The 23,278-nt window shown below is 39.3% G+C and overlaps 1 protein-coding gene across 1 annotated transcript; it reads left to right on the top strand.

Annotated features, from left to right (window-relative positions):
- Positions 1-82: 82 nt before the first annotated feature.
- On the top strand, positions 83-22,736 carry LOC117295559 (rootletin-like). The gene is made up of 26 exons (XM_033778256.1): positions 83-97; positions 4,501-4,671; positions 5,130-5,252; positions 5,724-5,930; positions 6,552-6,731; positions 7,032-7,138; positions 7,482-7,645; positions 7,982-8,208; positions 8,542-8,727; positions 9,210-9,383; positions 9,945-10,064; positions 10,573-11,011; positions 11,397-11,670; positions 11,980-12,184; positions 12,379-15,532; positions 16,295-16,421; positions 16,870-17,016; positions 17,717-17,927; positions 18,296-18,481; positions 18,936-19,000; positions 19,396-19,464; positions 19,947-20,099; positions 20,559-20,666; positions 21,217-21,328; positions 21,911-22,053; positions 22,444-22,736. The coding sequence occupies exons 1-26, from the start codon at positions 83-85 to the stop codon at positions 22,667-22,669; spliced, it is 7,293 nt and encodes a 2,430-aa protein (XP_033634147.1). The 3' UTR covers positions 22,670-22,736.
- Positions 22,737-23,278: the final 542 nt, after the last annotated feature.

Genomic DNA, 23,278 nt, shown 5'->3' with positions numbered 1-23,278 from the left:
TTGGCTTCCACATACCTGTTGTAATTTTCTACGGATATTTGATTTTAAGGGGTGGCAGCGTCAATTGGGGTCTAAAAACACCATGGTGGATTCGGAGGTAAGTCTGGAATGGTTACTTTTTGCGCTTCCAGAAATATTGGGTTTAGTGTTGGCATGAAGGTGGATTCCTCCTTTGCCGATCTTCAATGGCATACCCACAAAATAAAATGTATGGTACTGTGGTACCCTAGTGCTGACCAATTGATTTCTCATAACAAAATAAAACAGGAAGCAAACATCGTTATCTCTTAAAAGCATTGGATTTTGAGACTATTTGAGTTTTTTTTTCCATTGTGATGGATTAGCAGTTAATGAGCTAATTCTCTCCAATGTTGGTTTCCTGTATCAACTACACGGGGGAAATTTTGTAGCTGCCAAACAATTTCGGGTCTTTAAATTTGATGCTGTGGTATATGTAATTATTACCCCTAAATTATCCGGTCTAACCGATTGAAAATCACTCTAAAATTGTGTAGGCCTATACCAAAATGTTACTATATGTAAACAACATTCACATTGGTCCATGTAGATTTATGTTTACAGTAAGTTTCATAATGAAGGTTCTAAAATGTGGTGTTAACTTGACACTATGGGTGATGGGGCATATAGATACCAAAAGGAGAATCAACGTTAATATCATGATGTCAAAATAACACCAATGTTACTGAGTTGGTGTTATTTTAACACCCTATATTGTAAACTTTTATTCCTTTCCGTATTTTATATTAATATACCAAATTATGGGATCAATTTTAACACCCAGTTTATGCAGTGTAATTTAGTATCATAATATTAAACTAATTTTGTCTGTACTTTGAATTAAATAAGTTTTATAAAAAATTTGTTGGTGTATTTACCTGTCCTGAAATGTGTATTTGATACGAAATTAAAATATTACAGAAATTTATAAACAACACTACATTCAACACACTTTATTTTGTTCTCTACAATGCGTTTTGTTAATAGTGTTCTAATTTACTCTAAGTTGTAAGGTTTTTTTTTTTTTGAAAGGGCTTTTTGCGAAGAGAGTAAACGAGCATCATGTGTAATTACAGTGCCGATGCCCGGCTCATGGGTTAAACAAGTTTTGTTAAAAATACACGAAATTATTAATATTGAAAAGCAAAACTCTTTGCTGGTCTTGTATTTGACAAACTCAGCACTTTTTTATTCATCACAGGAACAGCGATCAGTTGTTTTCATGAACTGTTGTTCAGAAAATGAACACGAAAAATAATTGTGCACACTGTTGTCAAAGATGAACGCTTTTCCTATAGGTTTGCGTTCTTTCTTCTCGAGGCAATGTGAAACATTTTCCCACACAATCACGCTGGAAATAATGTTATGAGGTCACGTATAAACATATATATACCCTTCCATGAGCCTTGTTTTGTTCGTTTCATAACTAAAGTGCAACTCTTTGCAACAAATCTCTTCTCTCTTTTGTGGAGATCATTACTTTGCATAAAACAAGCCAGAAATTATCAGGTTAACATAGTGAAAATGATCAGCAATTGATGTTTCTTTCTGCTTTTTTAACATCGTATTTCTTTCATGCTTGCACAAAATTATTATCATACTTCTCATGCACATTTTTATTACGCCAATATTGATCGTCTATGCCATTAGCTTCATCTAGTTGCCATGAGCAACGCCGTTGCCATCAAACTCAAAGATGGCCCCCTTAGCAACCGGCATTATGGGGGTTAGCCTGTGACAATGCAACACAATGGTGGTGGAGTCCAGGCGACCATTATTATTAGCCGCTTGGGTACTGTTTGCCTTTCAAAATGAGGCCTTGTATCGGTTTATTGTCAAGGACAAAAAACTGGCAACAATTTCCCGGGAGATTTATGGGTAGTAAATTGTTGCTGAGCTTGTATGACGGGTTGAATGGTTTATGTGGAACTGCAGTAAGTTTTATAAATGTCAACTTCTCTCTGCTGTTGGTCATAAATGACGGTAGCCAATAATAGGTGTTTTTTTCCGCCGCATTACTGTGTTACACCGGAGTATTTCATTGCGTTTAAAAGGCGAAATAACGCAATAAAAAGGCAACAATTACAATGCAACAGTGAAGCAAAATTTCACCGCGAAGTTACCCTCTTTTGTCCATTGATTGAAATAAGTTCAGCTTTTTTGGTCACAAATCAAAGCATGGACTTGCTTTTATTTATAACAAAGAAGTTATAATGAGATCCTTCAGGGACGTCCTTCACAGTCAAATCACTCCAAGTTCACGGTATGCAAACGTCAGTGCAGTAAGTGAACAATAAATCGCCCTTGATCATCGAACTTGCACATTTGAAATTATAGATATCCGGTCTTCACAATTCAGACAAAAACACCACGAAAACACGTAGGCCTAAGCCCAAGTTATTGCAAACTTATTTCGAGTTGTTCGCAGATATACACATGTTCGGTTGAAATCAAGTTTTGTCAAAGTTTAACGTATTGTATAACCTTTAGTTTCTGGAACCGTTCACGTCGATGTATAAATACAATACAAGTAACCAGTGAAACTTAAGTTTTAAAAAAAATAGTCTCGTTTTGTGGTATCACCGAAAATCCGGAGCGAATTCTGTCCACGCAGGAAGACTAATCCCTAATAAGAATATACATTCTTGGAAATGTACTGACAGCAACCTTTTTCAGATTTAACTTTTTTTGGCATAAAAACTTATATTTTTTTCAGATAACCGCTTACTTCAAAGTGAAATGTTTCTCAACATGTTGTTTACTATAGTAAGCTGGTATCGGCTTCTAAACCCAAACTTGTTTTTGCCATTTATTGTATAAGAGACAAAAAGTACAAACGCAAATAAAAGTCGGGGTATGTGACTGCTGTTGTGCTAAACATCATACATTGCATTGCACCATATTGCACGTGGTATTCGTGACTGAACATTGAATACATCATTGTGCACGCAAAGAACATAAACGATACCACTCGGCTTTATTCTTTGAAATAACAAGTTTTCATGCAAACAGCAAGGGGTAGGCCTATACGGGTAACGCTTGGTTTGCCCCACTGATCTCCAATCTCTACAAAAACATGAAATTCATTGTGTTCTCCTAAATCTTTTTTTATGGTTTCTTTTCCTTTGATGTTGTGCTTTTTTCGGGGGATAAACTTGAAAAGGTATATACGCTTATTGGTGATCGATTCAAAAATGCTTCATTGATGCAAGGAAAGTTTGTTTAATGGCAATTTCCTTGTGTTCGATTGGGGTGAGTTTTGAGTCAATGTCTGGGTATTTATTTCGTTGAACTACTCTATTCAGCTTGCTCAGGGGGCATGTATAAACTAGGCTTTCCCTAGGGGAAGCATTGGGGCTTGTGATTTGGAGATAGGTTCTTTTGTGTGTGTCATTCACCATTGCACTGTTTGGGTGGTGGAATTACGTGGGGATAAATATCATCATTGGGAGTAATCGACTTCAATTTGTTGGCTCCTTGAATCGCATAGGCCTCATATAGGTGGTCGGTTTGGGTATCTTTCATCGCCTTACCACCTCTATAGAGCCCCGGTTCGAATCATGGCGGAGGCACTTTCTGCATTGGGATGTTAAATTATGCGGTTGGCGACACTGACTATTCTATGAAAGATATGTTACCTTTAAAGACAAAATAAACATTTGGTTACTTTTCACCATTTGATTTCACTATGTGAATGTAAATATAACCTGTGAAAAAACTGGGGGATAAAAACCGGTAGCCTATACCTTTTTACAAACCAAATTACTTTAAGGTAAAAAAAAAAGAGAGGCTTTGTCATACTACTGTTCAAAGCTGCTACTTCTAACCAAGGTGGTTTTTACTGCCACTGGTTTGAATAATAATTACTAAATTCATACCTTCGCGTGAAGGCAGGTTTTTGATGCTCAGAAATTATTACAGGGAGCGGCAAATCGATAGTCGTTCCATTTTACGCAGGATCCATCAAGGTCATTTTGACATTTTATTGCGCACCGAGACTCAGAAGTGTCGATGAATAATAATTGATCATTTTAGTGTAACCAATATTTGTTATGTTCAACCTTCTTACTTTATAGATGGATGTTCTGTTGCATGTCACAGTACTAATTATATATTCAACTACTCAATGCAAACCAAAATAAATTATAAATATTTGAGTACCGATATTCTTTTTTGTTTTCTTCTCGACAATCATAACATTTGATTAATGTATTATATATTTTAATGCCCAATTTGTTTTAAATTAACGACAATGTTGTTTTGTTCGTGTGCTCACCATATGGGTCATTCCATGTCAGACCAACGCACTTTTTTACCTCATGTCCACAGCAGAACACTGAGGAGTTAACCCGGTTGTGGTTCACGTAGCAAGCACCCTTGATTTCAAGCTACTGTGTTAAGTGCACTTATGAGACATCCTTGGTTTCACAAAAAAAAATATAATGATAGTAGTTTAAATATGCAAACATTTTCGATCTTAAGGGTGAAGTGGCGGGTCTTCGCTCACTCCTTGAGAAGACGAGGATGCAGTTGCATATAGAGCTGGAACACAAGAAGGAAATCATTCTTGAGAACAGCCATCTCCGCCAAGACATAAAGAAGATGGATAAGATCAAAGATGACTCGAGAGACCACGCAGAAAAGTCGAGGAAGGTAAGTCCCTAATTATTGGTTTAGACTAACAAGAATGTGTGTTGACAAAACAAAATTTAAATTAGAGTAATCTCATTCTTCCTGAGTTATCGATTGGACAGGATTCCTTTTGTTTTAGCCATAATGACATTGATATTTTACCTACGGAGTCCACTGAAAACAATAGCACCCATAACAAGTTTATTTTGGAGTTGATGTACGCCCACCATATACATGAAATGACAAAACAAACACTGTGTTCTTACCCTTTACCTCGATATGTATGAAGCACTGAATACACAGAACGCGGAAAAGCACTTATCATACAGTGCGTAATACACATCGGTGTAAGAGTAAAACAAATCATATTTTATCCCTGATGCAAATAAAACATCCATTAAGACAAACACTATGCCACTTAGAATGAAATACCCTCTTGACAGAGAATTAAAATGATTTTTTTTTCTCCCGGCATCCAGATAAATTTATTGGAAGAGCAAGTGCAATATTTGGAGCGAAGACTTGAGGGGTGCAGGCAAGACAGCGCATTGACGCTCTCCTCCATCGAGGGACAGCTCGGAAACGAGAACGGAAAACTCAAGGTTAGATATAGCAGAGTTTGCGGTAACACCATGTAATGACTTTCTCTAAATGAGTTGGGGTGGTTCTGAAAAGAACCGTTGGTTTAATATCAAGGTTAGATGTTACGTGAAGTGTTTGGCTTAATTCCAGATTCGTTCATATTGTTTTACAATTTGTCTCTCAATGTCTTGGGCTAAGTCACACGAGGCAATTTACAGGCAACCAGTTCCAGGCAATCTTCAAAAGAAAATCCATTCACAATTTAATGCTCACTTTCTTTTTTCTTTGGGACCGTAAGGCACTGGGGCCTACTTGTGCTACCATTGCCCGAACCTTGAACTGCAGTTGGTTGCCTCCTAGACTGGTCCCCTGTCTTTATCCGCAAGGATACAGACATGTATTTTTTGTATAGACACAGCGATTTCGTTAGATACAATGATTTCGCTGCCTCCAAGAAAGAAGCTCAAGTGTGATTTTTGTTCCGTGTAAAGGCCAGAGAAAAAGATCTTCGTCGGAAGCTACACAGAGAGAAGGAGAAGAGCACCAGTCTATCAGACCACATCAAGACCCTGACTACCGAGCTTAGGAGGACCAGCGAGGAGATGAAGATGAAGCAAGTGAATCACACGGGGTGGATGAAGCACGTCAGACTACCAGCGAAGGGGGAGTGGCAAGCCATTAAACTGGATACTGACCAGGTTGGTACAATGCGTGGATAGGTGGACTTTAGAGGTTGAGCTGGTACCGAAATCTCCCCCAAAAATGTTTGTTGACTATATATTTTTTATGCCCCTTTGTGAATAGCGATGGTTAGAGTTTCTCTGAAGAATATACCTCCATAAAGAATCGTACGTCGGCTTTGAAATTTGATTTTCAGATACCCCTGAACAATATTAATAAAATCTAGATTTATAGTGTGCCTCTTGCATAGGTACATAATGGGAGAAAAGATAAAGAAACAAGACCGATCATCCATTTGTTAAAGCCTGTAAGCACAAAACTAGGTAAGCACAGACAAATATTGCTTAAATTTGGCAAAAGCCCAAACCAGGGAACTATGAAGGAACACCAATGTCACTTAGGCCTACATAAGCCAAACCATGAATGACAAAGAGTAAAGTTCTCAGTTAACGATAATAAACTAACAATCTCACACTGTTCTTATCATCATTATCGCATCTCCCATCAATCCCGCATGGACATCCTTTCACCATAGTAACCATAAACATCCTATCACCATAGTAACCATATACATCCTATCACCATAGTAACCATCCTCATTCCCATCCATCCCCACAAAACACCTCTCTTCCTTAAAGAACAAGAAAGCGCTGAGGCACGTATTCCAACAAGTCGAGAAGGAAGGAGGACCACCATGTAACCTCGACCCCGCCATCTTACTACATTGTGTCGTCCTGTTTCTCTGGTGGAAGAGAGAAGCAACCTTCAAAGCGATGGAGGAGGATGAGAAAGGAAAGCAGAAACATCCTGAGAACGAGGTGAGTTTAACAATGGGGCCTTTTTCAGATCATATATTTGACAACGCGAGATTTTGCTGTTACTGTTATGCTGAGATAAACAGGCCTTTTGCACATGACGCCATTTCAGTTTAAGGCGCCCGCCCTTGGCAAACCCATGTGCGCCGCGCGTACAATATTAATCCGTACGTTTACATTGTTTCGTCCATTGATCTCTATGGTTTCGTTATAATTTTACCTCTAAAGATGCATAATAAGCTCATTTGCTTTAGTGACAACATATTTTAAGTATAATAAGACTTATAACTATTATTTTTCCAGGAGAAGGGAAACCAGAACGTCATTCTCCAAGAACGCATCAAGACGCTGGAGGCAGCGTTGGATGACAGCAGAGCAGCGAAGTCCACGTTGGAGTCGACGATGTCAACGTACGTAATAAAATACCGGTGTTTTATTTTACATAGGTTGCCGATTTGGAAAAATTAGATAGTGCTGGGGAAATTTTAAAGCGACTGTAGACGAAAACAACTGATGAAAACACACTAGAGTAAATATACGTCGGAGACTTTTTTTAAAGGAAGAAAATTAAAGTAATGATTAAATAAAAGTATCAAACTAATTCTACAACTCTATAAATCTAATTTCATACGCGGGTAATATTCATTAGCATGGTTGTTACATTATGTCATAATGATTATACAATACTGTGCTCCCCCAAAAATCGATGTATATATTTATGTATGTTTCTTATCTCCTGTTCTCATCAACCAGAAACTTGAATCAGCTCTTGAAAGACAAGTACGACCTGGACAACAAAGTGTCCCGTCTTGAGGACACCGTGTCAGCATTGCATCTTGACAACAACCTACTCCGGGGAGTGCTAAATGATCGGTCTGCAGGCAAACAAACAAACAGTCAGCTGGACGAACAGACAGGTGTGGCTTATGAACCTTGATAAACATGCGGTCATTATCAAAATAAGGTTGGACTGAATATTAGTTGGAAATAAATTAGAGGCAAAAGCAAAATAATTTAAACAATCAGTTCTGTTCAATTAACAATACCAGAAACCCAATTCCTTCAACCAAATAATGTGTTGGTTTTAACTTTCAATTTGTTTTTCTTCAAATTGTTGCACATTTGAAGTTAAATTTAAGCTTGTCATTGCTGGATAAACCTTTTTAAACTTGTGTCAAAATAGTTGTTATCGCACAAAACGCAGAGCGTACCTTATTAAGTAATTGTCCCTGTTTCTTGTCAAATTTATACAGCTGAACTGAAAGCTCAATTTTTAACTTCAGAGTCCGAGCTCAAACAAACCGAGCTACATAAGGAGCAATTAAAAATTGACCTGGGTCGGGCATCCAAACGCCTTCAAGTGTTAGAGCAAGAGGCAAGAATTCGGGATACTGTCTGTAAAGAACACACTGAACGATTGGAAATGTGTGACGTCAGAAGGGTCGAGCTTGAGAAGATGACGTCAGAGTTTACGGCAACGGTTAGTAAAATCATTACACTTGTATAACGGTCAAATTGTGAGTTTTGTGGCAACACAACCCATCAGACCTTGCTGGAAACGCCTTATGGGAATTTGTCAACAATCGCTGAGTGGCGAATAGCAAATGGTTAAGTTTTAAAACGTGTACCTATTGGTCAATCCCTGGAGTTTGATTTGCCTGTCAGATTGTTCTGATTTATAAAAAGATTGCATTATGGCATAACAATTTTTGCTGCACACAATTTCCAAAAAGCGGTGTTTGGATGCCGTATGGTATTCCTAAATAACCATCGGCCTAACAAAATGTGAACGTATATTTCTTTTTATGTTTAGATTTGGTCGCTGGAAAACGATATCAAAAATCTCGAAGAATCACGCGGTACCACTGAGAAAGAACGAGAGGCGTTTTTGAGCCAGCTCTCCAAGGCGCTTGGGCAGCTAGAGGACACCAAGGAGCAAGTTCAAGAATATCAACGTGAGCTCAGGAGAAAAGCTGATGAACAAGCTCAATATACCAAGGTGGGCACGTGTTTTAAGGTTACATTTAAATAGCAAATTTGCATAGCCGTTCAACAATCACACACTTAAAATATCTTGAGTCAGAGTTGTAGAATTCCGAGTCTGGGGCCTGATGGTTAAACTATTGAATTTTCTTAAATTTAAATTACGAAATTATGGATTCTGCTTCAGGTTTACCCAGATCTGTGTCACGTCACTTGGCGCAGATGCCGTGGCATACCTAGAAAGTCAGTTCGGCTAAGTCGTTTTAGCCTGTAGTGTCGTCCAAATTGTTTGTCAAAAGAGATACTTGTTGTACCTTGATACAAGTATAAGCTGTCCTGAAAATCTTTCCATCTGACTAACAGACACATAAGCGGGGAAAAAATTGTCCCATAACGCTCAAATTTTCTTTCACGACATTCAAATCTACACGCATAAGTTAACCTACACAAAACTTTCAACACAAAAATGTTTGAAATTCCCCCCTGATCTTGTGACAGACACTTCAGGAACAAGACCAGCTAATCGGAAATCTTCGTCGAGATCTGACAAATCAGAAGGAAGCTAAGACGAGACTGAAGGAGGAGAAAGAAAAGAGGCGGAGTCTGGAAGTCATCTCGACCAATCACGAGAAGCTTGTCATAGAACTACAGGAGAGAATGAGAGTAGAGGAGGTAACCAAGTTATCGGATTTGATTTTATGTACCCGGATGGGTGGGGAAACGGGTGTACCCAGATTCTATGCGATTGTGTTTTCTTGGTTGTATTTAAATATATTTAATTTAAGCATTTTTTGAGAGGATTGTTTGGGGGATTTGTTTCTGGTTTGTTGAAGTATTTGTTTGAGTGTATTTTGTTTGGTTGTGTTTGTTATTGGTTTGTTTGCTTTAAGTTTAATTTTAATTTTGTAGAGGGGGGATTGTTAGTTAGGGGTTCCTAGGCCGGGGATACTGACTTTTTTCTGTCTAATATTTACTAAGTGCTCCAAACATTTAATATCAATCTGTAGGATATGTGGAATATAAGTAGTACATTAGACTTGTGGACAAATCGGTAAATGTCTGTCGCGGTGAGCGAAACGGCTCTAATGAGACTATAGTTGCGAGAGAGCCGTTCCATTTAACGACTTGTCCACAAGACTAAGTTCATATTAGATACATTGGATTTCGAACCACTAATACAAAAAGAGATTTCCGGATGAAAATACTATGTACACGAATTTTCTCCCACCATAGGTGGACAGCGCCACCATGCTGGCCGAGTTCTGTGAAGGCCACGCCCACGAGAGGATGCGATTAGAGAGGCGGATTGACATCCTTGAAGCAGAGAGGGAAGACATTGGGGATGTAGTGGAGGTATAGCTTAGTCTTTGATGATCTAATCTCGTGTTAAGTTCAACAAGAAGTTTACTTAAATGAACACTTTAATAAGTACTTTCAGCCTATAAGTATACGCCGTTTTCAAAAAACAAATATGAGCATTGTTTGGTAAAGTGGTGGGCGCCTCCTCACCACACCTATTACCGCTGAGTGTAAAACAAATATTTTTCTACGGCAAATAAATAAAATGCATTTTACAATGGGTAAAAATAACTGTTAAAAAAAATGCTTCTGAAATATCCTAGATTTCACCAGAGAGAGCATAATGCATAAAAGTTTGACCGGGCCATAAAGTGGGTAGCGAACGTGCCACGCCGTAACCAGCTAATCCCAAAACAACAACAGGATTACTGACAGTTTACAACTTGGAAATTAGCCCTCTAATTTTGCGCAAAAGCCTTTCTTAACACCCTGGATTCGCCCTTAGTGAATGCATTTCGAACAACAACCAAATAAAGATGAAAACAAATCTTCTTTATTCCAGACATTGTCAAACGACAAGGCGACTCTTCGCGCTGAAAACCAGAGGCTGAAGTCGGACTTTCAGCGAGCAACTTTGAAACTCCACGACACACTGAAAAGACAAGCATTGCGCGTGTTTCCGAGAACCCGTCAATCCACCGACGCATCGACATCAACCGACCCGGCCATGCGACGCTCTTCCCCCATCGGGGGAGAGGGTGAGGACGGCATGAGTTACGGAAAAATTAAGGAACTAGAGGAATTCATTGACTTACTTGTGTCTGTCAAGGGGACTGTTTTTTCTCGATATTTGTTAGGAGTTGATGGAGAAGCTGTGAGTTTACAAGACGTTAATGATCTGGATAGATGCGTGGATGTGGATGAGTTGAGGGGAGGAGAATGGGACGATGAGGTGGAGGAACTTATGGATGGGGAGAGCCGTTCGGAACATCATAGATCAGGTCTCGATAAATTTAGATAAATTTCATTTTCTGTTGAATTATTAAAGCTCGTAAACTTAATACGGATTCCATGTCCAAGGGGGCATGGCACATTTTCTGGTCAGTGTGATCCGGACACTTGTCAAGAAAATAATATTTTCCCTTTACAACATTTAGTTTTTAAAGACATTGTTGACTTTTTTTGCGTCTAGTGTTTTATTGCTTAAAATATCATATTTTGTTGGCAATTAATTCTCTACTTGATACCTTAGAATTTGTTTAGAGTAGACCATTTTAGTCGAAAAAGGGGCAACTGCCATAGTGAAATTAAGGCAATTCATTTTGAATTGAAGAACTTATATAGCAACTAATAATAAAAACTTCTCAAAACTATCATCCCATTCAGTAAAGAGTAATACCAAAGAAGACGTTTTTGCAAACTTTCGGGCGTTGGCTCTTATGATGAAGGCAAGACAGAAGCTTCGGAGTGTAAAACCCACCACAGAAAATGCAAAACAGACCGGGCAGAAACCAGGCATCAACCGGGGCCATAGGAGAGTTCAGACGGGTAAGGATGGCACTACGCGAGCATCCAAAGATGTCACTCTTCGTGATTTGGGGGACATGCTAAGAGAAGCAGAGAAAGCTGGACACGGAGCAGATTCACAATACACTGAAAGGTAAATTCTCCTACCATACCTGATACCTCATCATATTTGTCTCATATTGCCATCATTTTTTTTGTATATACAGCACCATTTATTTATAAATACTTTCCATAAACTATAAAATAAATGTATAAGTGTCTATTGCCAATTGAGGAAATTATTCTGGTTTAAATAACATGTCTGGTGTATTCATTATCAAAAGCTTGGCCTTTGAACATTTGAAGAACCTTTCGATCAGATGTTCGCCTTCTTTGCACCTATATGGTATTATTTGTCTTGCAAGTGTTTGTCTCACCTGTTTCAATGTTCATTTCTCTACAGCAACCATGATTCAACTGAGATTGTTGACGAGCCATTGGTAACAAGACAGGAGCAACGGCCGCTTTATGCTCCTGGCAATCCCAGTGTTGCAGACGAAACCCAACAACCACGAAGAGACAAATCGGGGACTAAACTATTAAAACCTTTGAGGCAAAGCAATGGCAATCAACGCCCATCACCTCCACCGACAGATGTACCGTTCCAGGTATTTTTTGACACATTTATTTATGATTTTTAACCTAATTTTTTAACATCAAAACAAATTATTTTAAACCGTGTCGGCTATATTCTGTACCATTCTACGGACATTGCACCATTTAGACAGATGTTAAATACATTAACTGTTAAACAGAGACTCTGGAATCTTATTGTTTAATTCATCTATTTAACTCTCCTCAGGAATCTGACACTGATTCTGACTCCGAGGACGACGACTTGATGTCTACACTCGAGAGGGAGCAACAACAACTGAGAAGCGTCTTGAAGACGATCAAAGATGAAGAGGCTCTGGTTGAGGAAGAGCTGAAACGGGAGCAGGAGGCACACATGGTGTCTCTGAAGAAGGTGACTGAATACCAGGAGCAATGCGTCATGATGCAGCTTGAGAAGGAGACCCTACTCCAGGAGCCACAAGATGGCGTCTCAGATGATGGCGAAGATGACTCTAGGAGATCCACTCTGGATGTGGAACTGGAAAAAATGCTCTTGGAGGAACTGGACAGCTTGAAGGAAGAGAATAGGATGTTGGTGGCGGAGAAATTGAAACAAAAGAAGTTTCGCGAAGGCCATGGCGGAGGTTTAGCTCCGAACTGGTCGGCATCAGAAATGAAAACACCGCTTCTTTTGAGCCCTCAAGAGCCGAGAACCACATCACCTCAGAGGGAATTGTTGGCAAGTAGAAGCCCAGTCAGAAGCCCCATTAATCCCAAATTCAAGTCAAGAGATTCAAAACCACAGCGAGCCGGAACGTGGCCGGAATTTGAAAGTCCAATTCATCAAACTTTGGTTAACATGGACACGGCTTCAATCCAAACTTCACTTGATTCACTCGGATTTTCACACTCGCAAACACAAGAACAGATACCACACAAAGATGAAAATTCCTTCTTCTTGAACGTCAAGCCAGGAGATGTAGGCCTAACGAAGGCAGAGCGAGACAATTTCAATGCGGAAGCTGAAGGGCAAGAGGAGACTTATCAACGAAGATCCCCAAGTGTTAACGCCGATAAACGGCGTGGCGAACGTCACGAAGCCCTGGCCAACTCAACCTTTATTCACCACACCCCCGAACAGAGGAATCAAAGGTTGGCCAAAGCTGCGAATGTTTTGGAAGGAGGTGTCCATTTCCAAGAGGAAGCTCATCAGCATAGTGAGAGCAAAAAGCATCTCGAGAAACAAAACCACGTTACTGAAGAAGTTCAACTAGATCGTGGCAGGCTCCTTACTTCAACCGTACCTCGCGGTAACTCAGCAATAGGTGGCTTGGCGGGAAAGAAATATAGAAAGACTAAGACAGGGGAGAACAAAGGTAACGGAGAAGCAGAAGCTAAAAGCACAGATTCTGATGGAGTTACATTTTCGTCACTTCAACGTGAAGACAATGACAAGCAGCCTGCATTCATCCAAAATGGCGGGATCGGAATGGATACACCAATACCGAGAGGATTGGAACTCAACGAGAAAGCACTGCGAGCAAGAAGGATCCTTTACCATACACCTGCAAGTTCTCAAAACGATGACCTTGATAATGCACACTTGGTGTCAACTTCAAATTATCTGGGTGACACTTATACGTTACAACCAACTATGCCATCCCTCGAGCAGGAACTTGCCCAAGCGAGGGCCGAAAGTAACACAGTACATGCAGAAGGTCTTGAGATGGAACTTTTAAAATGCCAGACGGATCTGCTGGGATCGCATCGAGATCGGCAGGATCTCCTGGATCAGTTGACAATGGCCTTGCAGACAGAAGTGAGACTCCAGAACATGGTGGATAAGCTACAGACAAAAGTAGGGTATCTCCAAACTAATCTGGACAAGAGTGCAGAGTTTGTGGAGTCTCTTAAGGAGGATAAGGAATATCTTCATAATAATTATACAGCTGCTGTGGAGGAGAGACAGAGTCTTCAAGTAGATATACAAGATGCTGTAAGAAGCAATAAGATGCTGGAACAGGAACTGGTGACGTGTAAGAAGCATTCTGAATTCCTGGAGCAAGAACTTGATTTGCTTAATCAGAGGTCTGAGTCCAAAACCCGCAGTGGAGGTAGAAAAGTACCAAGGGAGATCGGGAGCGAGGAATTTGTGTTTGAATCACAGAGTGGTATGCACGGAGTGGTTGTAGGAAGTCCAGGTTCTAGCAACTATGGCGGCGATAAAGTTGGTCATGACGAACCTCGAGAAGTGGGAAGGAAACAAAGCAGCAACCAGCGACACGAAGTGGCTTTGTCTCGAGATGAACTTAAGTTACTCCACCATGAGACGGCGCAGCTAAGAGATCAACTCACCGAAGCCAGACAGGCAGAGGACGTTCTGCAGCTTGAAATAAAGAAGCTGCAAGAGGAGGCAAACACACTGCACTCATGTCTTAAAGACAACATTGATTTTGTAGGACAAGTCCAGAAGGAACGGGATTCGATGAGACACAGTCTAGTTGCCGCTAAGGAGGAGCAGCAGACAAGGCAGAAAGATAGACGAGAGTTGGAGGCAGACCTAGAAGCAGCTCATCAACGGCAACAACAAACTCTACACCAGATTAAAAAAATTGAAACTGAGAACAAAAGACTGAGGACAAAACAAGCATTAACCATCGACAAACTACATAAAGATATTGAAACACTGAAGAGACAAAAACTTGATTTACAAAATCGTCTTTCATTGAACACTGAGACAACAGAGAGTCCATTTGAAGAGAGGACGTCCAGAAAAGCATCGGAAAGGTTAAGGTCTCAAATAAATGAACAGAAGGACAATATTTTCGAGCTAGAGAGTCAACTTGATGAGAGCCGAATCTTAGTTGGCGAAATCGGACGCGAGAGAGACATCTTGCAAGACGATGTTACGGAGGCTTTGCAGACGCGCACACAGCTCAAAACACAGCTTGGGAAATCTCAACACGAGTGCCACAGTCTTGAAGACAAACTCCAAGAAAGCCAAGCACGGGTCAAGTCTTTGAGGGAAGAGTTGGAGGAATATTTGCAGCAAGATTACCACCAGAGGGATAATGAAACCCGCCTCGTGAAGAAGAAACTTCGCGAGTTAGACCTAGATCACCAAACTCTGCTCGAGGAACGCGATGACAAGAAACTTCGAATTGAGAATTTGGAGATAATTTGCAAGATGCACAATGAGAAGTATCTGAAGGAGCACAATGAGAAGATAAAACTCGAGACTGAGTTGGAAATGCTGAGACAGAAAGAAGCAAGACGCCATGTTGTGTTTGAGGAAGAGGTACCTGAAGCAAGACATGAAGGGTACAGAGGGGGAGAGAGGGGATCTTGGAGGGGAGGTCTTGACAATCAAGAAGCAACATTGAAAGCTTCATTCCATCAAGGTGAGATATTACAATTACAATTAATTTCCCTTCACTATTAATTAATATACTTCAGTGACACTCCTAATGTGAAATGATACCCAAAAAACAATTTTTTCACTCCAACCAGATTTTGGAGATTGAATTAGTTTGAAAATTGCAAATCATAAATAAGTCAGAATTCAAAAACATGACAACTTCAAAAATGACAGCTGCATGCGAAAATGTCCTGCTAAGACGATAATATTTTCCTTTTTGTTTGACTTATGTTATTTATGCAAGAATTGTTTGTATGTATTTCAGTATTTCTCATCTAAGCTGCATCTCATTTTCTCAACGTATACACATTACACTGTAATTGTTTAACCATCTCTCTTACATTCATGTTTAATAGGGTTTGTTATTAGTTTCCCTTGACTCAGCCTCCATACTCTTTCTACAATGTTGAACTTGATTTGATGGTTTTGTTATTTTGTTACTATTTTTTGTTTTATTCATTCCAATTATTTTATATTGTACTGAAAATTAAACTAATATAATTTATTTTTAATCTAAGCACTCTCCATTTGATTTAGCTAATTGCATTGATTTGCTCATTGAATAGAGTAACCATCACTTCTCTATTAAAGTCACTATAAACAAACCAAGGTTACCGTAGGTCAAACAGAAACATTTGGTATAAAGAAAGTTATAGTTCACTTAGAAAACCTGCACACCTGAAACAAGACCAACATGTGTGGGTAGCAGTATGTTCACTGACTAACACATGACTCACAATTGCAGGTCTGAAGACGGCAAATGAAGATATCCAAACATGTTTTGACCGTCTAGGGAATCTTGAAGACACAGTCGGCAACTCGGTCACATCCCTGCAGGAGGAATTAAATACACAAATGAAAAACATATCCAGGTACAACTATTATAAATTAAAAAAAACTAGGGTCTATATGTTTACATTCTTGATTTTTTTCATGAGCTTTTGTTACCCTAAAGATTGTTTGTGTGGAATGTGCCTCTGATATGTTGCCAGCACATGTTAACAAGCTTTTTCCGGTGGACAAAGGGGTTTATTTTGCAGTTTTCAAATATTGTTCATCCAAGTGTATGCCTCGTTGTTTACAATAACATGGCAGGTATTCTCTTTGTTAATTTGGGGAGAACTTTCCGCATGTTGCCACCACTTTTTCACAAATTTGCTCGAAAGGAATATCTCATTTAGTTAAATTATATACCAATTTTTATTTCATAACGAATGAAAAAGTTGTGGCAGGATACGGACAAATTTTCTGCAATTTTAAGACTCAAAAATTTACCCAGTATTCCAGTAACCAAATCTGGCACATTGTCATTTCTTGCAGAATGAGGGAGAGTGCCGAGGTCACCCTACAACGAGCGGTCACCAAAACCAAACAGTTGACCGAAGAAAACCACAAAGAAATACTCACCATGATTGAAAAGGCTGTGGCTCTCCGGGTAAAGAACTCCGAAGTCACTGCTGGACAGAGGTAGGAATGAAATTGGGCGTAAAACTTATTAGAGCATGGTCAAGTTCGAGCGAGGGCTAAAGTTGACCGTTGAGCGATTTTGCCTGGTACCCATGATGTATTGAATGCATAGGTAACAATGGAACATTGACTGGTTGCCGCTCGAACTTGCCACATGTTGAATGAATCCAAAATGCTATGCATGAAGAGAAATAGTCTGGAACATGCATGAAGAGAAATAGTCTGGAACCTTCTTGGTTACAGTGTTGATTGGTGCTTAAATGCATCAGGGAACATGACTAAGATTGTCCTGAAAAAGAACCGGCCAATCTCAACATTTTGACTAAAGTAGTTGTTAAAATAAGAAAAACAAATACATGTTAAGCTCTTAATTTACATTAAGATGACCACAAAATACCACAACATTTGACTATTAATAATACCTTCCCTTCTCTTTGAGAGGAAAGTCGGCAAAATTATATGGTGATAACTTTTTTTCCTGAGTGATCATGAAAAATGTTGAGAGAATAGAACTTGACTTTCGAACAAAACAACAAATCAGCATAACGAAAGCTCATGCATACACGTATATTTATTTATTACTACTTAGTCATTAAAGTGCTAAATTTTAGTTTACATGTTTATGTTTGTTGCGTTGTCATTTAGCCTTCAAGGTCTGCTAATTTGCGTTTTATTTTCCTCTTAACTTTTATAAAATCAGACTGGTAGAGGCAAGAGAACTTCTTGAGCGTTCCATCACGGAGCAAAGAAAACAAGCTGCCTCGATCGTCATGCTGAGACAGTCTATGGAGAAAGCCCTCTTACAACATGGCGCTTTAAGGATCCGGTTAAGACAACAGTCAGATAAATCAGCGAGAGCCTTCTCGTATTGGAATAAGGAGAGATTGTCTCTTAAGAAACAACTTCAAGAGGTAAATGTTATGGGTGAAAAAGTTGTAGTCGTCGTCGTTATCATTATCATCACAGTTTAAATAATCGCAGTTTGAAGAAAACGAAGTATATTACTAAAAGAATCCCAAATCGAAGAAGAAGCAAATTAATATAAGTTTATTGGCCTGTACAACCCCCCCCCCCCCCCACCCCAAGAAAGACAAGTAAAAAATAAAAAATATCATTAATATTATGCTGTTATTACAAGAAAGGGGTTTCTTTATGATACAAAGGACTTCATAAAGAAATGTTTTTGGAGTTAATTAAATTGTTAAAAGTCCCTGATGAGCTAGGGACAACTATGACGGGAAAACAACTCAAACAAACGTTTTAATCTTATATCACAAAGGCCAACAAGAGCTTGAAACATATTGAGAGTTATGTGACTTCTGCAATCAACCAATCACAAGGCAGCTCTTCTCCTGGAGTCACTAAGGATGAACTTCTACAGCAACAAATCATCCAGACTAGAGAGCTGAAGAAGATGGTCAGAAATTGCCTCTGCCAGAAGGAGGTTGCAAGAACTGAGCACAAGGTACGATTATTATTTTATCTGTTTGTTCTTTCCCCCCCTCTGCTAGTTGTGTAGTAGATGGGGTAGTTTGGTTGGACTGATGGTTTTTAGCAGGGACAGTTTGACCTTTCACCTCTGTGAACCCTGGTTCGAATCCCTCATTGATGCACAGGACTCACGCTCTGGTGATTCTGACCAACAGAGTGCGGGTTCAAGTTCCAGTCAGGGCACTTATTAGTGTCCTTGAGCAAACACTTTACCGCTGTTATTTTGTCCTTCATATGAGATATTCAGCGGGCTTGTAAGCTACAGACAGTGATTAAGTTCACTTACAAGGCATTTTTTGGTTCACTGTCTTACAGTAGAAACAGTTACTTGTAAAGTTCATGGACAAAGAGGGTGTGACTAAAACTAAACTAAATCAAAGTCAATGCATTCCACTAAAGTTGTTGATGATTTGTGTTCTGTATTTTAGCAGAGAGAAGAGATGACAACTTTACAGCTTCAGGTCAGAATGGATGAAGCTAAACAGCACAAGACGTGAGTAACCAAAACCATTTTCAAGCCAGCACCATGATTGTTGGACCGACTTATTTAAATAGTGTTTAAGGGCTTTAAAGAACAGGAATAACCTACGGAATTACACAAATGCAGGGTAGTTCAAATAGTTATACTGCAATATAACCAGCTACTGGCTCCCCAAGTATGCTCCAAAATTTGACTCACTAAATAATATGTTAAAAGAAGCTTTTTTTTTTTTTACAACATTTGCATCGATATCATGGCTTGTATTTTAATTGTTTTTCAGTGCCCTGATTCTATTCCCATTTTAAGATTGGATTGATAGGCTTTCGAGTCACAGGGGGTAGGTTCACTTTTATTAATCCTGGCCATCTTACAATGCTTTATTTTTTTTTGTATTCTTCTTTGCAAAGATATGAGGAAACTTTGAAAGAGCTAAGGAAGAAAAACATGCAGTTGTCACTGGATCTTCATCTGGCGAAGTAAGTTCAGAAGTTGACTTGATTCATTTATCTTTAACTGTTATTAACTCTCTCTGAGAAAAATTAGTGGTTAAAGACACTGGTCACTTGTGGTAATTACTAAAAATAATTTTTAGCATAAAAAATTACTTGGTAACGAGTAATAGAGAGCTATTGAAAGCATTATGAGAAACGGCTCCCTCTGAAGTAACAGAGTATTTTTTTTAGAAAGAGGTAATTTCTCTCTCAAGTATTTTTTAAGACTTAAGGCCTGAAGCCTTTTATTAATCATTTGATAGCACACAGATTTGTGCAACAAGAGTGTTTTTTTCTTTCATTATTCTCTTGCAACTTCGATAACCAATTGAGTCAAAATTTTTACAGATTTGTTACCTCATGCACATGTTGGGATACACCAAAGTGAGAATTACAAAAGGGGTCCAGTGCCTTCAACAACCTGGATGTGTTCTCTTTAACCTTACTTGCTCCCCACCTCCTAACAGTGAGTCTCTTGAGATGAAGAAGCAAGAATGCTGGAGATTTGGAGATGCTCTCCAGGATGCTGAGATGCGAGAAAGGGATGTTACTGGGACCTTGAAGGAGGTCAAAGATCAACTCAAGATTGAGGTTGAGATGCAGTCACAGCTAGCCATGAGGTACAAACAGTCTCAACAAACTTTTTGAGTTTTTGTTTTAAACTGTCCCAGGATATTGTTTTACCGCTAGTGGGACACTCTTCAAAAATTAAGCAACACTGATTATTTGTATGTATTTATTTATTTATTAATTCTGGTTGTGGGGTAAAGGGGTCTCCTACAAGCGAACCTAATAACTATGAAGGGAAGACAATGAAGGAAGTTTTGGTGTGAGATGTGGGAGGATAGCAATATTCAAGTGAAAACAGACGCAATCAAAGACAATGAAAACCTGATTGGCCCCGGTGGGATTTGAACCAGGGCCCTAGAGGTGGAAGGCAAGGAACCACCATTAAGGAACTACTACAACCACTTGATTGACCTGTTGGTTTAGTTATTATCAGGGTCACTGTCACCTAAACTATCACAACCAGGACAGTATCACATTCTTAATTGATTTATTTGTTGATATTTCATCAGATCAGAGAAGCAAGAAGAGGAGATATTCAAGTTGAGAAAGGCAATGGGCAAAGAGGCCACCAAAGAACAAGAAACGCCAACTCAATTAAACAAAGAGAAGAAAACAAAGTAAGATTCCATTCCCATTTTAACCAGAAGTTTCCTTTGAATTGTAGATGTCACTTAAATGGAGCCTGTCATTTATTCATAATAAAAATAAATAACATTTGTATAGCACTTTCCACAGGCGTTTCAAAGCGCTTTAGCATTGTCTGAAAAGATGTGTTTTTAGCTGAGTCTTGAATGAGCTGATTGAGGATGAGTCATTGATGTGAAGAGGGAGCTTGTTCCAGCAAGTTGGTGCAGCTACTGAGAATGCTCTTTGACCATAGCGGGTATTCGTGCGTGGACCATTGGAAAGTCTAAGATGAATGTTGAATGTTGATCGGAGGCCCATGGATGAAGAAGGCAACTTTTGTGAGATGAGACTATTGATGTATGTGGGAGCGAGGCCACGTATTGCTTTGTAAACGAGGAGAAAAATTACTAGTGTTTTTGTCTGTAACTTTTTTGTGTAAAAAGAACCACAATTCCTTCCAATGATAGCACTCTCCTTTACTGCATTTTATTACACACATTTTTTGGAAGTTTTTTAAATTGTTTTTTCTTTGATTTGAAGTGAGCCTCGTATGAATGACATGTTATCCGAGTTCAGTCGGGAGATTAAAAGCCATCTGGAAGATCACATGGAGAAAACACAGTTGAATAACGAGACAGACGATAGGAAAAAGGTACATGTTTTTTTCTTAGTCCTTCTCTTATGGGTGTCAAAGTGCACATGATGCATCAAAATAAAACCAAGCACTGGCTTTTATAGTGAAAGGCAATGTTTGAACTCTTGTAGCTTTGCAATGTGAAGACTTTTTTTTTTAAGCAATACAAACTACATGTTTGGGTTTTAGCTATGTGTCCCTCATATTATGGCTTAGCGTGGAATCGAACCAGGGCAACATTGGTGAGAGATGAGTGTTTTACACATAGCCACCACAGCCTTCAAACTAAAAAGCAACACTTTAATTTTCATCACCAATACTCCTATGCCGCTCGTAGGCGGGACATCCTAGGGCGAATTTAATCTTATCTACTCCCTATGCAGGCAGACAGGTCAACTGAGGACACTGACATAGCTCATTCTCTGTCTGCCCCTCAGTTTCACCCCATGAGTTGGCTCCCACAAAACCAGTCGGCTTGCTGGCAGCTCTGGCGTATGCAATACATTTACTGTTGCTAAAGATAGCTTGATCACAAGTTCAAACAAAGCACAATCATAATTTTTATATTGGGACAATTGTATTATTTTCAATATAATGTAGATTCAAGAGTTGGATTCCAATCGTTCCAGCATGGAAGCCCAGCATTGTATTGATAAAATAACCATACAAGCCTTAACTGATGACAACCGACGACTGAGAACAATGGTGTATAAACTCAGAGAGCGGATAACAAATAACCAAATGTAAGTGTTAATTTCTGTATTTCAACAAATGTTTGGGGTTGAACGAAGACAAATTGACTCGAGCAGGATTTGTACCTGCCATCCACACTAATGGGCCAGCAGTCAATTTCAAGAAACGCTAGGATGGGTTTAATGCATCCTTACATCGAAGGTTACCGTACAGAACTTAACTCGTCACAAGTCCTAAGGTTAATCCCAAGTAAGGAAGAGTTTGGTGAAATCAACGACAGCACTCTACCAACTGGCTTTCTAGCCAGGTGAACCGATACATAAGGAGAGATTTTTGTCTGGACCTCTTGTGTTTCAACTATTATTGGCTACACACTACTGCTAAGTGAGAACTGCACAATATACAGGATTTCATGACAATGTTTTTTTACATTATTTTAGGTCCAACCACAAAGACAGCCGAATGGATGGTGTCTATCAAGCGTTAGCCAGAGCGCAAGTCAGAGTCATAGCCAGATCAATGGCTGATGGCTCACAGTCGGTACTAACAGGGGCTGCCAGTATGTTCACCGACAACATACCGAAGACTCAGTTCACTGCAGGTCGATTGGTCGACAGGCGTCACATGGGGAGTGTTGGCAACAGTTTAGGGGATTCATTTGATTAGACTTTAAAGACAGTGGACAGACACTATTGGAATTTACTCAAAATAATTGTTATCATAAAAAGGATGGGGAGCTGTTGATAGTACACAACATTGTGAGAAACGACTCCCTCTGAAGTAACAGAGTTTCGAGAAAGAAGTAATTTTCCATGAATTTGAATACAAGACGTCAGAATAGATTTTGAGGTCCCGAAATCAAGCATCTGAAGGCACACAACCTTGTGTGACATGGGTGTTTTTTCTTCCATTGTTATCTCACAACTTCGACGACCAATTGAGTTCAAATTTTCACAAGTTTGTGCATATGTTGAGATACACCAAGTGAGAAGACTGGTCTTTGACAATTACCAATAGTGTCCAGTGTCTTTAAAGAGGTGGTGTGATCACACAAAACCCCAAAATGGGTAGCAAGTCTAGGATGGTACACGTATGGTTGAGTGCACTACAGTACCTTGTAAACCATAGACTGATGCCAAGTACATGAATGGGTCTTGTAATTTTGAACATTAGAAAAGACAAAAATCAGGAGAACATTGTTGTGTTTTTGTTTCAAAATTTTAATTGCTGTTGCTGCTGCGTTAGTTTAAAAAAAAAAATTCTGTACACGGAATT

This window comes from Asterias rubens, chromosome 10, assembly GCF_902459465.1.
Source record: "Asterias rubens chromosome 10, eAstRub1.3, whole genome shotgun sequence".
In the NCBI taxonomy this organism is placed as follows: Eukaryota; Metazoa; Echinodermata; class Asteroidea; order Forcipulatida; family Asteriidae; genus Asterias; species Asterias rubens.
The sequence above is the reverse complement of the archived record's forward strand: the minus strand, read 5'-3'. Positions and strand labels throughout refer to the sequence as shown.

Coding starts and splice junctions, on each gene's coding strand:
- LOC117295559 (XM_033778256.1), top strand. Junction 10,065..10,572: donor ACATTGGGGATGTAGTGGAG/GTATAGCTTAGT, acceptor TCTTTATTCCAG/ACATTGTCAAACGACAAGGC. Junction 20,100..20,558: donor CAGTCACAGCTAGCCATGAG/GTACAAACAGTC, acceptor ATATTTCATCAG/ATCAGAGAAGCAAGAAGAGG.